The following is a 13,210-nucleotide window of genomic DNA, read 5'->3' on the forward strand; positions in this document are numbered from 1 at the left end:
GTCTTTCGAATGGGTCACACTGTGGCACTTGTATCCAGATGATGTCATCATCATTTTCCTCGTCATCAGTTACGAACAACGGTACATACGAACATGTCTGCGCGTACAGTACATGTCGAAAAATGTCCGTAAAGAGATGCTGTAAGTTAAGATTTTGTATTGCGCGTAGTGCTTCTTTCCGCCGCTAATACCGCCGCTTGGCGCTGTGAGAGCTCATTGGAGGCTCTGCAACGTGTCGAGGAGGAGGAGAAGAAATTCGAGGCGAAACTGTTGGCGGAGGGGTTTTCGCTGATAGATAAAGCCCTCGCACTCTTCGAGCAGCAAGACCCAAACATCGAACCTTGCCCAAAGGTTGCAAATCAAATAAATGATGCCACACAGTGCTACCGCGTCATTTATGAAGAAAAAAAAGGAAGCTGTGCAGTCGTCGTTGGATCGCTTCTTTCGGCCAGTTTCAAATAAATCCTCCAAGGGAGATACTCGCCAACCCGCATCTTCTTCTCCTCGACCCTCAACTTCTTCCGACGTGTTCTTCCATTAAGTGTCTCTCGTTCTCTCTCTAACATTGCACTGTACTGTACGTATTCTCTCTATTTTATTAAAAGTTTTTTTCAGTACAAACCAATGCCGTTTATTTGTATACAAACTTAAACATACTTATATAAACCTTCAATATACTTATATAGGCTTTAAACATAAATTATAATACAAAATATAGCGCTGAAGCAACTTACGAACGACCGCTCGGAACGGAACTCGTTCGTATGTTGGGGAGCGTCTGTACTTCGCGATCTCGTGGTGGAATGTTTTTCATTCTTTATTTACGATTTTAATTTTTTTTTTTTCAAGGGGAAAACCGTAGTTTTTGTAATGCAACCGTAACACCGTAATGGGTTCAAGAAAACCGTACTCATTACGGCAAAACCGTAGTAGTTGGCAGGTATGCATAGTGTACTGAGAGTGGTTTCAATTAAGAATCAGGGAGTACCGTGTTGCTGCCTGAATGAAAAGAGGAAATGATGTCAAACCATCATTGCATCTTTTATCATGGGAGACACAGAGGTATCTCGGTTAAAAACGTAGTAAGTTTTTAAAAATTAACTTATTCCCTTTTGTTCTAAGGTAATAATGTAATATAATGTACCTTGAGTGCCAAGAAAGGCGCCTTTAAATATTAGAGTAATTATAATAAATGCATGAACATTTTCCATGTAAAAACTTAAATAGAAAAAATATCATACCGTGGCACTAACGTATTGAATCTATCCATGAATTTTGCATATCATTGCACCCCTTAGAGACAACTAAGGAAAAAAGAGAGGGTGACAATCAGTTAACATGTCCTTTGCCGTTTTATCCTAAGTCACAATAACAGATGCATACCTCTATAGATTTACTTGTCTTATTTTAAAAATATCATACATAAGGAGATCATTTTAAACATTTCTTCAGTACATTTTATTGACATGAACAAAATGGAAAATATTTGTGACAATTTGATTGATGGTCATGACATGAACTCAGTAAAGAGCGACATATTGGCTGGGTCGGCAGAATGTTCCTGAGGGCGTGGTAGCGACGGAGTGCCATTGAGCCTAAACCGGCTGATGTTGACGCTTTCGAAGTAGAAAGGCATGTGGGTAATTCTTCCTGTGGACCAGCACTATGGAGAAAAACACTTCATACATTAGTCTGTTCTGGTACATTTTCAAAATGGAGCATGAGAATCAAAGGAGGGTACTGACCACAGTGAGCAGAGCTCCATGCTGAAAATTTGGGTGGAATTGCAGCAGTCTCGGTTCCGCACCAATCTCCCCTTGAACAAAACCACTAAGGACAGGAAGGACAAAGCATGAGCAAAACATGAGGATTCATTTCATTTGAAGACAGTAACAAGAAACTACAGCACACAAGTATGAAACGTAACCACAGATGGAAACACCTACCATGGCAAAAGTTCAAAAATGGGCTTTGTTCTAGTCTTAAACACAGGAATTACGGCAGGTTGGTCTGCTTGTGGATCACCTGAAAGACCAGAAATTAGCAACTTTTGTATGTAATGTTGACAATAGCACAAGTGAGGTCAGAATACTCCACATATTACCACCATATTTTTTGGACTATAAATCACACGTCTTAGCCTGTCCTGTCCTGACGTCCTGTAAGGTGCGACTCACAATGTACATACTAAAATCAGAGCTCGGACCGACACCGAAAATCCTTGCTCCCTGATCATATTGAATTTCTAGGCATTACCGTCACCTTCTTTCCACTGGTGGTAAATGCACCAAAAGTATTTGCCAACCGCCAAATGACAGTAGAAGTGGAAGAAGAAACGGAAAAAGCAGTCATGCATTACCACTAGTGGCCACCCTTTTTATATCTTCTGATGCCTTAACGCAATTCAGAGCAAGTGTGTGTGAGAATGTGTGTGTGTGTGTGTGTGTGTGTGTGTGTGTGTGTGTGTGTGTCTGTATGTGTGTCTGTATGTGTGTGTTTGACGACCTAGAGCGCACCATTCATTTCCAAACGCAGCTTATGCAAAAAAGTAATCAGCAGCTCATGCTTGAATTGCCTGATGCTCCAAAACGTTGATTGTCCGTACGCTGTGTCGGGCCACCAAGATGCTGGCTAGTACACATTTTATAAATTAATGTGATGAAATTAACACTGAAGTGTTTAAAAAAAACAACAACAACAAAAACAAAACTGCGTGTCCACATTGAACAGTCCCCCAACCTTCCTGCTTTCTGCTGTTCGTATCGGGGAATGTTTGATGCATGCTATTTTGCACTGCAAAAGTTAGCAAAAGTTTAAATTTTCTTACTTTACTACAGTTGAAAATTAATTCATCCATAGATACAGATATATTTGACAATAACACACTGAAATTTCATACACTTTGATTCAGGCTGCAACTGCTTGCACATTACAAGGTTGATGCTATAAATACAGTACAATAACAAATATTGAAGCCATAATTTATTAACAATTGTGGTTATAGAGCAATGATTATGTGGAATATAACAGTATGCATAATTATTTTCACCCTATTTCATAGTATACTGTAATAACTGTCAAACAGTAATGTACTAGATAAAATGTAAAAAATATGGAAATCCAGACAAATTGTTATTGAAGTGAATTTTGATACGTTAGCAGTTCTGGGTTTATAGTCTGAAAAGGTTCCTTCCCACCAGACCTTATTCCAATTAATGCCATCAGAAACAGCTGTGAAATGGCATTAATGTTGTCTCACCTATTGTATTGTCTTGCCAACACCAATAACAAAGGAGAAAAATGGAGAGAACGTACTGTAAATAAAATCTAGTCAATGTTAGGTTTTATGTGGGAGGATACAAGAAAGATGATCGCAGACCTTTAAGAAGCACAGCAAGTCTTTCTCCTCTCGGGTCCCATGTCAGAGACTGGATCTCTCCACCAACACTGCACAAATAAACGTCCATGGTCAATTGGTCATATAGATGATACGTTTGTGTGTTGAAAAAAAATATTATTTTTTTTTTAGCTTTTCAGATTATAGCTCTTACGTTACATCTCCCTCGGATGTGTTAAAGGTTGTCTGTGACAAGTCGGCCACCACTGATGCTGCTTGTGATCCTTTTGATGTACCTGTGAGGACACCAACCAAATAAACATTAAATCACACTTGAGTAAAATCAGACTTGTATGGGTCACAATGAATGGCATTCCAAATAAGATGTGTAAAAAAGAAAAGAAAAAAGAAGCCTTCAAATAAATGTTATATTTATTTCAGAGCATACTGAAAATTGTAGAACTGTTTCATCAGACTCAATCAAGCTCCTCTCATGCCATCTCAGTCCCCAGACCTCAACCCCACTGAACGCCAACGGCGTGAGCTAAAGAGGAAAGGGCCAAGGTCGCTGGATGACTTAGAGATTGTGCAAAGAGTAATGGTTGAAGAGCTCTCTTTTTCTATTCTCCTATTTTGTGAAACATTGTATTGTAGGAGATGAGGTGCTCTTTATTTTGGGGTGGGGTGGGGGGGGCAAAATGGGGTTTTACAATGTATTAACATCGGGGTTGCTAATAATTATGGCACTCAGGATTTCATTTAAATGTGGGATTTCTTAATGTGGGATCCCCTCGCCCCCTCCACTAAATAAATACAATTTAAAAAAGGGTTGCTCTTTTTTTTTTAATGGTCCTATATTATTCAGATAAAAAGTATGTAGTTCACATTTTTTTCCACAAATCAACACTATTGGTCAGTCTCCACACGGGTCTGTTATTTTCTACAAATTATTGACCAACTGCCTCCGTTGTCTAGTGTTATTTTAATGTGGTTGGAGACCTTCTCCATTGTGTGCATACAACCTGAGACAAAATATTTTTTCTGTAATTTGGCCCCATATAAATAAAGCTGACTAGAAATATTGAGGGAAGCAGCGTCACATATCCCCCCCACCAAACATGGCCGTTTAGTATGTAATAACCTGGTGTGTCAGTGAAGGTGAGAGCGTAGATAACAGTTTCTCCCTGTACGGTGAAGAGAAGTCTACTCCCATCTGGACTCCAACAGCCGGACTAAACCAAACAACAACAACAACAACAACAAAAAGTTGCTTCGTAGGAACGACACCATAGAAATGAGAGAGACATTGAAATGTGATGGTACCGGCAGTGGATACCTGGCAGCGGCCTTTCTCACATGGCCAACGCTCACACGTCCACATCCTGGTCTCCCAGACCCTGAAGAATAACGACAAGTCATTTTGATGACCTTGCGTGTTAAACTTATCGGTACGATTATAGTGGTGGGTATAATTTTTTATAAGTCTTCACACCCTTGTTCAATTGCTAGGTTTGTGTGACATAAAAAGAATGAGACCAAGAGAAATCATTGAAAACCTTTGACAACCATTCACTATAACCTATACAACCCAAATGGAAAGAAAGACTAAGTAAAAATAGACAACTGGGATGTTAAACAACTGTGCAAACCCTCCAATAACTGTGGATGTGGTTGTGTGAGGAATTAACCAATCACGTTAACTCATGATAAATTCGAGTCTGCACAGACCTGCCAGCATTCAAAGTAACTGAATGTTCAAATGTTCTTTTAGGCTTTTCCTGACATTTTTGTACTTTTACTGACTGTTAGTTGGAACTGTGCACTATTCCTTCCATCTTGATTAAGGCCCCCAGTTCCAGAAAAAGAGCCACGAAGCATGATACTGCCATCACCAAACTTCATTAGTATGGTGTTCATTTGGTGATGAGCAATATTGTGATTGCACCAATTGTACTTTTTGGAATTATGGCCACCAAACTCAGCTTTTACTTAATTGGCACATTACATTTTATTCAATACCACTAAAACTTGGCATTTAAAAAAGGGGTGTGTGGGCTTTTTATATCCGCTACTGTATATGATGAATTTTTTATACATAACCAACAACACACTCTCAGCAACTTTAAATACTCAAAGAGCCATTTGCCTTTTTACCACATAAAAAAATACACCAGGAACCAGAGAACAATGTTGACATCTAAAGTGAGGATAACACTGCATTTTTTTTTACCTGGATGTATACAGTACATAATGTATTGCACTTATGAAATAACTGAAATGCTACAGTGAACACAAATCTGGTTTTCTGCTTATAAAAAAACATTTTGAACTCTGAACAAAAAAGACACTTAGTTGACGCTTACTTTCAAATAAAATAGGCAATGTCTATTTGAGTCCTCATATACTTTAAGCCAAACTAACCATCTGCAGTGAACAAAAAAATAAATTAAAAAAATAAAAGAGCCATCTTCTATGTTCTGTCCACATTTGATCACATATGGACTTGAATTAAAAATGACTATTTCACTTAACAATGTAAAATATATTTGCATAACAACCAATAATATTTTCCCTGGTTAATATGATTTTTGTTCTTTGTCAGCACATCAGGGCTTGTACACGTCACTTTCATTTTCACACACAACTAAGCTATCATCTTTGAGGCGTGAGCGAATGTAATTTGGTTTTAATATGGTTCATGCAAGGCAAAGCATTAAATATTCCGTTTTCTTCAGGAAACTTTATTTTCTTAGATTTACTCATGTTTGCCCACTGAGGGACAAATAGCTCAATAAATCTTGGCACCAAGTGTCACACATCATACATATTTTGAGCGACAAAAATATATATATTTTTAAATGAACAAATTAGTTTAAAATTGAATATTTGTTATTGTTTTCCAGAGTGGCACAGCAGATGACTGCAAGAGCCCCATGCAAGTTGCAGACCTCTGCAACAACAGCAATATTCTACAAAAATAAAATGTGCCATTCCAGCAGTATAACACTACACAGTATAGAAATGAGACTCATTTGAATCTTGAACCTGAAGACAGCAGATGGCGTTGAGGCAAGAAGATGGCTCCCATCTGTGGACCAGGACAGAAAGCTGACCCCGCCGCCTCCGACACGCTGGAGGGGCACACAACTCTCTGCCGCTACATCCCATACCTGAAAGAGGTCAAGGGGTAACACACTGACAATTTGGCACTTTCAACAAGCGATGGTGGACTACGGTGAAGCCTTTTACCATCATCGCTGTGTCCTTAGGTGAGGCCGACACGAGGAGAGAGCCGTTTGGGGACCAGGCAATGGAAGTGACTGGTGAGTGGCCGGGATGAGACAAAACCTGCGCGCATCCAGATGAAGGCCTGTCACAGAGGAGGAAGAATATAGGACATCTCATCACAATGTTACATGTTCTTTCAGGTGGCTTTTACGCTGGCACAAGTAAACAAACACGCATTTAAAGGACAATTGAGAAAACAGGGTAACTATCATTAGTGGCGACTTTGGCCTTCTTCTCTATCACTGTTATTTGAATATTTGAAGCGTCAGTCAGTAGACGTTACATGAGATGAATTGCTTCCAAAGGAGCTGGGAGATTTTTCTGCCACACACAAGTATCCTGGCACTTTCTGTTTACCAGCATTCTGAAATGGTCTATAGAAATTGAGCAAAGATATACGGTAACTACTAGATACAACCTTTACATACCTGGTGGACAGCGAGCAAGGATCCACATGCCAGACCAGTAAACAGTTCTGGCAAGCCACAGCGAGTCCTGATGCACACAGTGGCTTCCACTGCACTGCTGCGACGCTCCTCTGGAGACGATGCTTGAGAGTTGGAGTGGTGGCACTAAGCGTTCGTACAAACAAAGACGCGGCCAGTAAATCACTGGCTTCAGAAACACAACTGTGATTGTGTCTCAAGATGTTACAAGCACAGGAGATTCATCACCTTTTGGGGTTGTAGATCTTAATTGAGTCATCCAACAAGGCAACAGCAAATTTATCGGTATGGGGATGCCAGACAAAGGCTCGCACCACGCAGTCTGACCTGACAAAGCAGAAAGATAAAAAAAGTTACAGATTTTACCGGAATGAACATTTTCCAGATTAACTAAATCATAATGCTGTTTTAGTAAAAAAAATTGGCTAAACATTTGAAAGCTGAAAAGTAAAAGAGGATTAAAACAGCTTTTTTTTTTTTTTAACTCAACTCGTAAACTCTTTGGAGTGCTATGCATTTGCTACATAACCAATTACCTTGGAAGATTGAGAGTTTATTCATACAAACATTCATTTGCTTTTTTTTTTTTAACAAAACAAACTAAAGGTTTCCATGTAAGTGTCAGAAAATTAGAGCAGGGATGCAAAAGTGCATGTTTACAGTATAAATCTGTATGCCAGGGGAGGAGAACCAAAAGCCTAGCGATTGCAAAAAAATTAATACAACCTGCGATTCAATTTTTTACGTTTTTATGAGGAATCCTTGAAATGCTTGCAAACCAAAATGCTTGACAATTCAACATCACCCATTTATACACCAGTGGTCGGCCACTGACTGGGAGCAGATTAGGGTTCAGTGTCTTGCTCAAGGACACTTCAACATAGTCACAAGGGCAGGACCAAATGAGAACTCTCATAAAGTGCTTCAGTAGGCCAAAACTAAAGCTCAGGCACTGAAGCGGACTAAATGGCCAAGATTAGTCATCCGGCTTCTGCTCCTGACGTCACTCGACATCCCTTAAAGCAGTGTTTCCCTACCAGAAGAATGCGCACCCCTTGGGGTACGTGAACGCATTGCAGGGCGTACGTACCAAAATCACAACAGCCGCGTGTCTATAAAGACGCTAAATATGAAATACCGGTAATCATGGTATCTAATCGTTTTACATTTTACATTATGAATATACGATTCTGACAAGACCACCACAACTTGGCTCTTGGTGGACCTGATTCTGCAGGATACAGCCGCTTGCAACAATTTCTGTTTCGAGTTTTTGGGCATTAACACTCCCAAAAGTTGATTCATTCACTGAATAAACAGCAAATCCAAAAGGGTCTAATAAGGCAATGTAATAAAAAGCCTCAAATGCTCATTACAAAAACAAATATTTGTTCGAACGAAGCAACACATTTCTTCATACATTTCATAGAGCTCTCAGTCAGGGCTTTATAAAAATTGAAATTGTCACTGAGGACAAAGATTCTTTAACCCAAGAGTACACACACTATGTGGGTTTTGGTGAAATGCCGGCCCGACAAGTTGTCACTCACCAGTTCAGTGCTTGTGAAAACTCTGCAATCATGTCCTCGCTGCTCAGCTACAGACCACGGAACAAATTGAAAAAAACACTTGAACATCATGCAGCCAACATCATGTCATCCATTCACTCACATCACTTGATTGGATTATTAGGCAGAGCTTACTGTGAGATGGGGAAACAAGGAGCTGTGAAAAGAAGAGATTTTCTGCAGCATTGCCAGGATGCACCCAGAACTCACGGACAACCATTTGGGCACTGTGGAAAAAAGCATCATACTTACAATACATGCACATTACAGAATATGTCACTTGCTCATAAAGATTCACGTACCATCTTCATGGGAGTTAGTGATTTCATTCAGTAGCCCTGTAAAACCACCATCCCGCCTGAAAGAAATATATGTCAATGCAAATTACACCTACAATAATAATGTATTTTCACGGCTACAAGGCGCACTTAAAAGTCTTAAATATTTTCAAAATCGTGCCTAATAATGAGGCGTGCCTTCTGTGTGCACCGAGTTCCAAAATCTGTAAATGTTGTTGACCGACTTGGGTAAGCACTCCGCTTGACTGATTGTGTAGGAGCATTTCCGGACACATTGTTTATATACGGGAAATGTGGCCCAAGTTGAGGACTTGCAGGCATTATGAGAACCCAAAAGAGTCACTGAAAGATATTGACGTCTTGTTGCTTATGCTTTATGAAACTGACAACTATGGTGGTTTTTAACGGGAAGACGCTGCCTAAAGAAAGATTTCCAGGCGGTGTCATCGTTAAGGCCAATCAAAAGGGCTGGATGGATGAGGAGAAACTGAAAGAGTGGCTGAGTGAGGTGTACGTAAAGAGACCGGATGGTTTTTCCCACGCATGACTGTCGCTGTTGATTTGCAACTGTCACTCCATGGCAAATGAACTCTGAGCTTGCGATCATTCCGGGAGGCTTGACAAAGGAATTCCAAATGCTCGGCATGACAATGACGAGAGGGAACCTGGCGTGTTTGATGGAGCACTTGCCCAGCTATACAACCAAACTTATTGTTTACATTGTTAAATACTTCAATAAAGTACAACCTAACTCAGTTTTGCTTTTTAAAAACTTACGCCAGCATGCTTGCTAGCGTATGTTTTAGCATGAAAGCATGCTACCATATGTTTTACGCTAACGTATGTTTTACCATACCTGCGCCCATTAAGATTTGTATGTCTTAAATACAGAAATAGCACCCGTAACTGAGACTACACCTTTTAATACGGTGCACCTTTTAATATGGTGTGCCTTTTGGCTGTGAAAATATAGTCACTCTTAATCTCTTTCTCCCGTGCAATAACTATCAAAATAGGTCAAATCTTGCATTTCAATCTCCAGTTAATTATAAGTGTTTATATTGACCAATATGTAACATGAACTGGTTGCGATAAACTGAGACATACAAAAAATTGAATCAAGGTCATCTCTGAAAGATAAATGTAAAGGTAGCTGCACAAAAAAAAGAAATGAATTGAAGTAAAAAAAAATTATAGCGGGTACTTTTTCCCCCTAGATTTCGCTGACACTACTTGTGAATTATCAGGAATAGTTGCCCTATTGTTGTCTCCAATAGTTTTTGTCACCTACAAACACTAACATATGTCCCAAATATAAATACTGTATCTACTGAATTTCTTTCCCCATGTTATGATTTAGTGTGTCGCCATATACTGTGCAATGTGCATACCAAGCTGCTGCACTCCTCATCCACAACGTCTCTGAGTGGTCCAAGAAGGCCGTCTTGCTGCTGCTCTCAGTGCGACTGTGAAGCTTGAGGGACTCTCGGGGAAAGTGCAAATTCAGAGGACTTGATTCCTATATAGAAAACAAAAACAAATACTTTAACGACATGTTTTTTATGCACATTGGTAGTTTACTTGATTAAAACAAGACACAATCAATTAATTATGTATATATATACACACCAGTGATTCCCAACCAGTGTGCTGTGATACGTTAGTGTTCTGTTAGAGACCAGGTGTGCCACAGAAATATTAATTGGTCCAAAAAATATTCAATTACGATTTACGTGTACTACAAATATGCCAGCAACGTACAGCTACAGGCAGGCATGCCTCCATTTTTAGATATACAGTAAATCCCCACTATTCACAGGGGAGAGGGACAATTGCCCTGGACAAACTTTCTAAAATTACGGTCCAAGGCATTTCCCCCCCAATTTTTCTCAAAACACAAAAAAACTGTAGGCCTCCTAAATACTGAGTATTATTTCTAATAATTTAATTTCAGAGTTTGTGACATATGTTGCGCCATTATTTTTACGGTATGTTAACTTCACAAAGCTAGGGTATGGTAGGAGTTCTGTAAACAACATATCAGCATTAGCAGGTTATGTCACGTTAGGCTAGTCGTTGATATTTGTCAACTGTGGAGGTGTTTAAAAATTTGAGACTATTTTGTGATTAAGGTCCATAGAAATAAACTTGACTTGACTTGACTTGACTTGGCTAAATTTAGGTTAGACCTGCTGCAGCCGCTCCTCCGCGTTGCTTCCTGCCCGGAGCTCGTTGTTCGACTCGCACAGAGTCGTGTGTCCAGGGGGAAGCGGAGCAGGGAACAGAGCCAGAGAGCACATCTTTTGGAGGGGCGGGGAACAAAGCTGCAGTATAAATAAAAAGCAATCATTTGTTACAAACAACCATTGCACACTGTGGAAGTACTGATGCTACTGCTACGCTAACACGGTTGGCAGGCGAACTTTCGCCAACTACAAATACGTCAGCACGGTTCTTGTAAAATTTTGTCTGTTTGCTTTGTTTTTCCGGAATTGAATTTACCTTATGTCAGGTCAAACGTCTCTCACCATATTCGACGAAAATAAAACAACGTCTTGTCACAACTTTCTTGGATACCCGAAACGCTTGAATCCCGCCGTGGAAATCTACGGGTTCCCAAGAGGTACAAACTGTGGCTGCATGTTGTACGATGTGCATGCACTAACAAGCAACGCCCTCTTGAGGACAGAGGTTGCTATTGCATAACGACTGATCCAAACAAACAATGTTTAGTTTTTAGTAAATAGCTCAAATTAATAGCTTTGGTTCCAATCTTGGCTCAGACATTCCTGTACGCAGTTTGCATGATCTCCCTGTCCTTGTGTGGGGTTTCTCTGGGTACATGTTAGGTTCATTCAAGATTCTAGCTTGTCCATAGTTGTGAATGTGAGTGAGTGTAAATCTTTGGTGTCCAAACTCGGTCCTGGAGGGCCGGAGTCCTGCAGGTCTTGGGATGTTTCCCTGCTTCAACACACCTGTTCCAATGAACAAAATCGTTATCAGGCTTATGCAGAGCTTGCTGATGAGCTTCAAGTGTGTTGGAGAAGAGAAACATCCAAAACCTACAGGACTCCGGCCCTCAAGGACCGAGTTTGGACACTACTGGTATAAATGGTTGTTTATCTCATCTGTAGCCTATATGCCCTGCAATCGGCTAGTGACAATTTATCTGGACTAGGCTTGAACCGTTGCTCTTAGGGTCAAGTGCTATTGAAAATTGATGCATACATTTGATTATATAAGGGGTATTCTCTGGCTGCAAATGTTTGTTTTCAGCTTCACAATTCTCTATCCAAAATTCCAGATGTAATAGTTTTTAATAGGCCTTAAAAGGCTAACTGCTTCAATCCATTTGATTGTTGTAAGTGTGACGTAACAAAAATAGAACTCCACCCAATGTCAATTTGAAATTGTAATCACAATTAATGATAATGTTCAAGTTAACATTAAAATGCATCTTACAGCAAGATGGGGGTGAACTTATTATAAATATTTATCTGCATCTTGTTTGTAACGATTCATTCTACTTTAATCAAATTTCTAGCCTAAAAATTAAATTACCTTTCTATTGCATTTGTGTTCTTTGTGCAGCCATTTCATTTTACTGTGTCTGCCTCGTACCAGCCTCTCCAATGCCAGCCAGGATTCATGGTGCACTACTTTTGGCAAACCATATACATATATATATATATATATATATATATATATATATATATATATATATATATATATATATATATATATATATATATGTGGTTTGCCAAAATTATATACTGTATATATATCCTGCTGGTTTGCCAAAAGTAGTGCACCATAAATCCTGGCTGGCATTGGAGAGACTGGTATGAGGCATATATATATATATATATATGTGTGTGTGTGTGTGTGTGTGTGTGTGTGTGTGTGTGCGTGTGTGTGTGTGTATGTGTGTGTGTGTGTGTCTTGGTCCATTAAATTTTGACTGATACAAAATGCACAGTAAAAGAATAAACAAGATTGGAGTGGCGCCATGCACGAGCTTGCCATAGGGGCTGCAGTTACGCTTTTTGTCGCCATAGATGCTGCCAGTAACAAAAACAAACAAACAACAACAACAACAAAAACATTTCCGCCAGCTTTGGAGTTATTGTTTTGGGGATTTTTTTGTAAACTTCAGAAGCCCCGTTTCTTCCAGTGAAAAAAAGCATTTATGTTTTGTTTTTTCTTCTAATTTGTCAGAAACATGGTTCCACAGTGGATGTTTTTTCTTTTTTAAGTTTTGTGTTCTCTACA

At 39.5% G+C, this 13,210-nt stretch overlaps 1 protein-coding gene across 1 annotated transcript; it reads right to left on the bottom strand.

Annotated features, from left to right (window-relative positions):
• Nucleotides 1-1,434: 1,434 nt before the first annotated feature.
• On the bottom strand, nucleotides 1,435-11,588 carry aaas (achalasia, adrenocortical insufficiency, alacrimia). The gene is made up of 17 exons (XM_077573579.1): nucleotides 11,441-11,588; nucleotides 11,128-11,262; nucleotides 10,330-10,457; nucleotides 8,942-8,997; nucleotides 8,775-8,866; nucleotides 8,622-8,668; nucleotides 7,300-7,398; nucleotides 7,054-7,197; nucleotides 6,587-6,707; nucleotides 6,383-6,507; nucleotides 4,674-4,734; nucleotides 4,479-4,569; nucleotides 3,552-3,633; nucleotides 3,380-3,447; nucleotides 1,947-2,025; nucleotides 1,746-1,830; nucleotides 1,435-1,663 (listed from the first exon to the last, which is right to left on the bottom strand). The coding sequence occupies exons 2-17, from the start codon at nucleotides 11,236-11,238 to the stop codon at nucleotides 1,508-1,510; spliced, it is 1,545 nt and encodes a 514-aa protein (XP_077429705.1). The 5' UTR covers nucleotides 11,239-11,262; nucleotides 11,441-11,588; the 3' UTR covers nucleotides 1,435-1,507.
• Between the last annotated feature and the right edge of the window lie 1,622 nt (nucleotides 11,589-13,210).

The sequence above is a fragment of the Vanacampus margaritifer genome, chromosome 1, assembly GCF_051991255.1.
Source record: "Vanacampus margaritifer isolate UIUO_Vmar chromosome 1, RoL_Vmar_1.0, whole genome shotgun sequence".
Classification (NCBI taxonomy): Eukaryota; Metazoa; Chordata; class Actinopteri; order Syngnathiformes; family Syngnathidae; genus Vanacampus; species Vanacampus margaritifer.

Excerpts from the sequence above, each read along its gene's own strand:
- aaas (XM_077573579.1), bottom strand. The coding sequence starts at position 11,238 with ATGTGCTCTCTGGCTCTGTTCCCTGCTCCGCTTCCCCCTGGACACACG. Across the intron at positions 10,458-11,127 it reads CGGAGGAGCGGCTGCAGCAG|GAATCAAGTCCTCTGAATTT; the intron begins GTCTAACCTAAA and ends TTTTCTATATAG. Across the intron at positions 3,634-4,478 it reads CACCTTCACTGACACACCAG|GTACATCAAAAGGATCACAA; the intron begins GTTATTACATAC and ends GTGTCCTCACAG.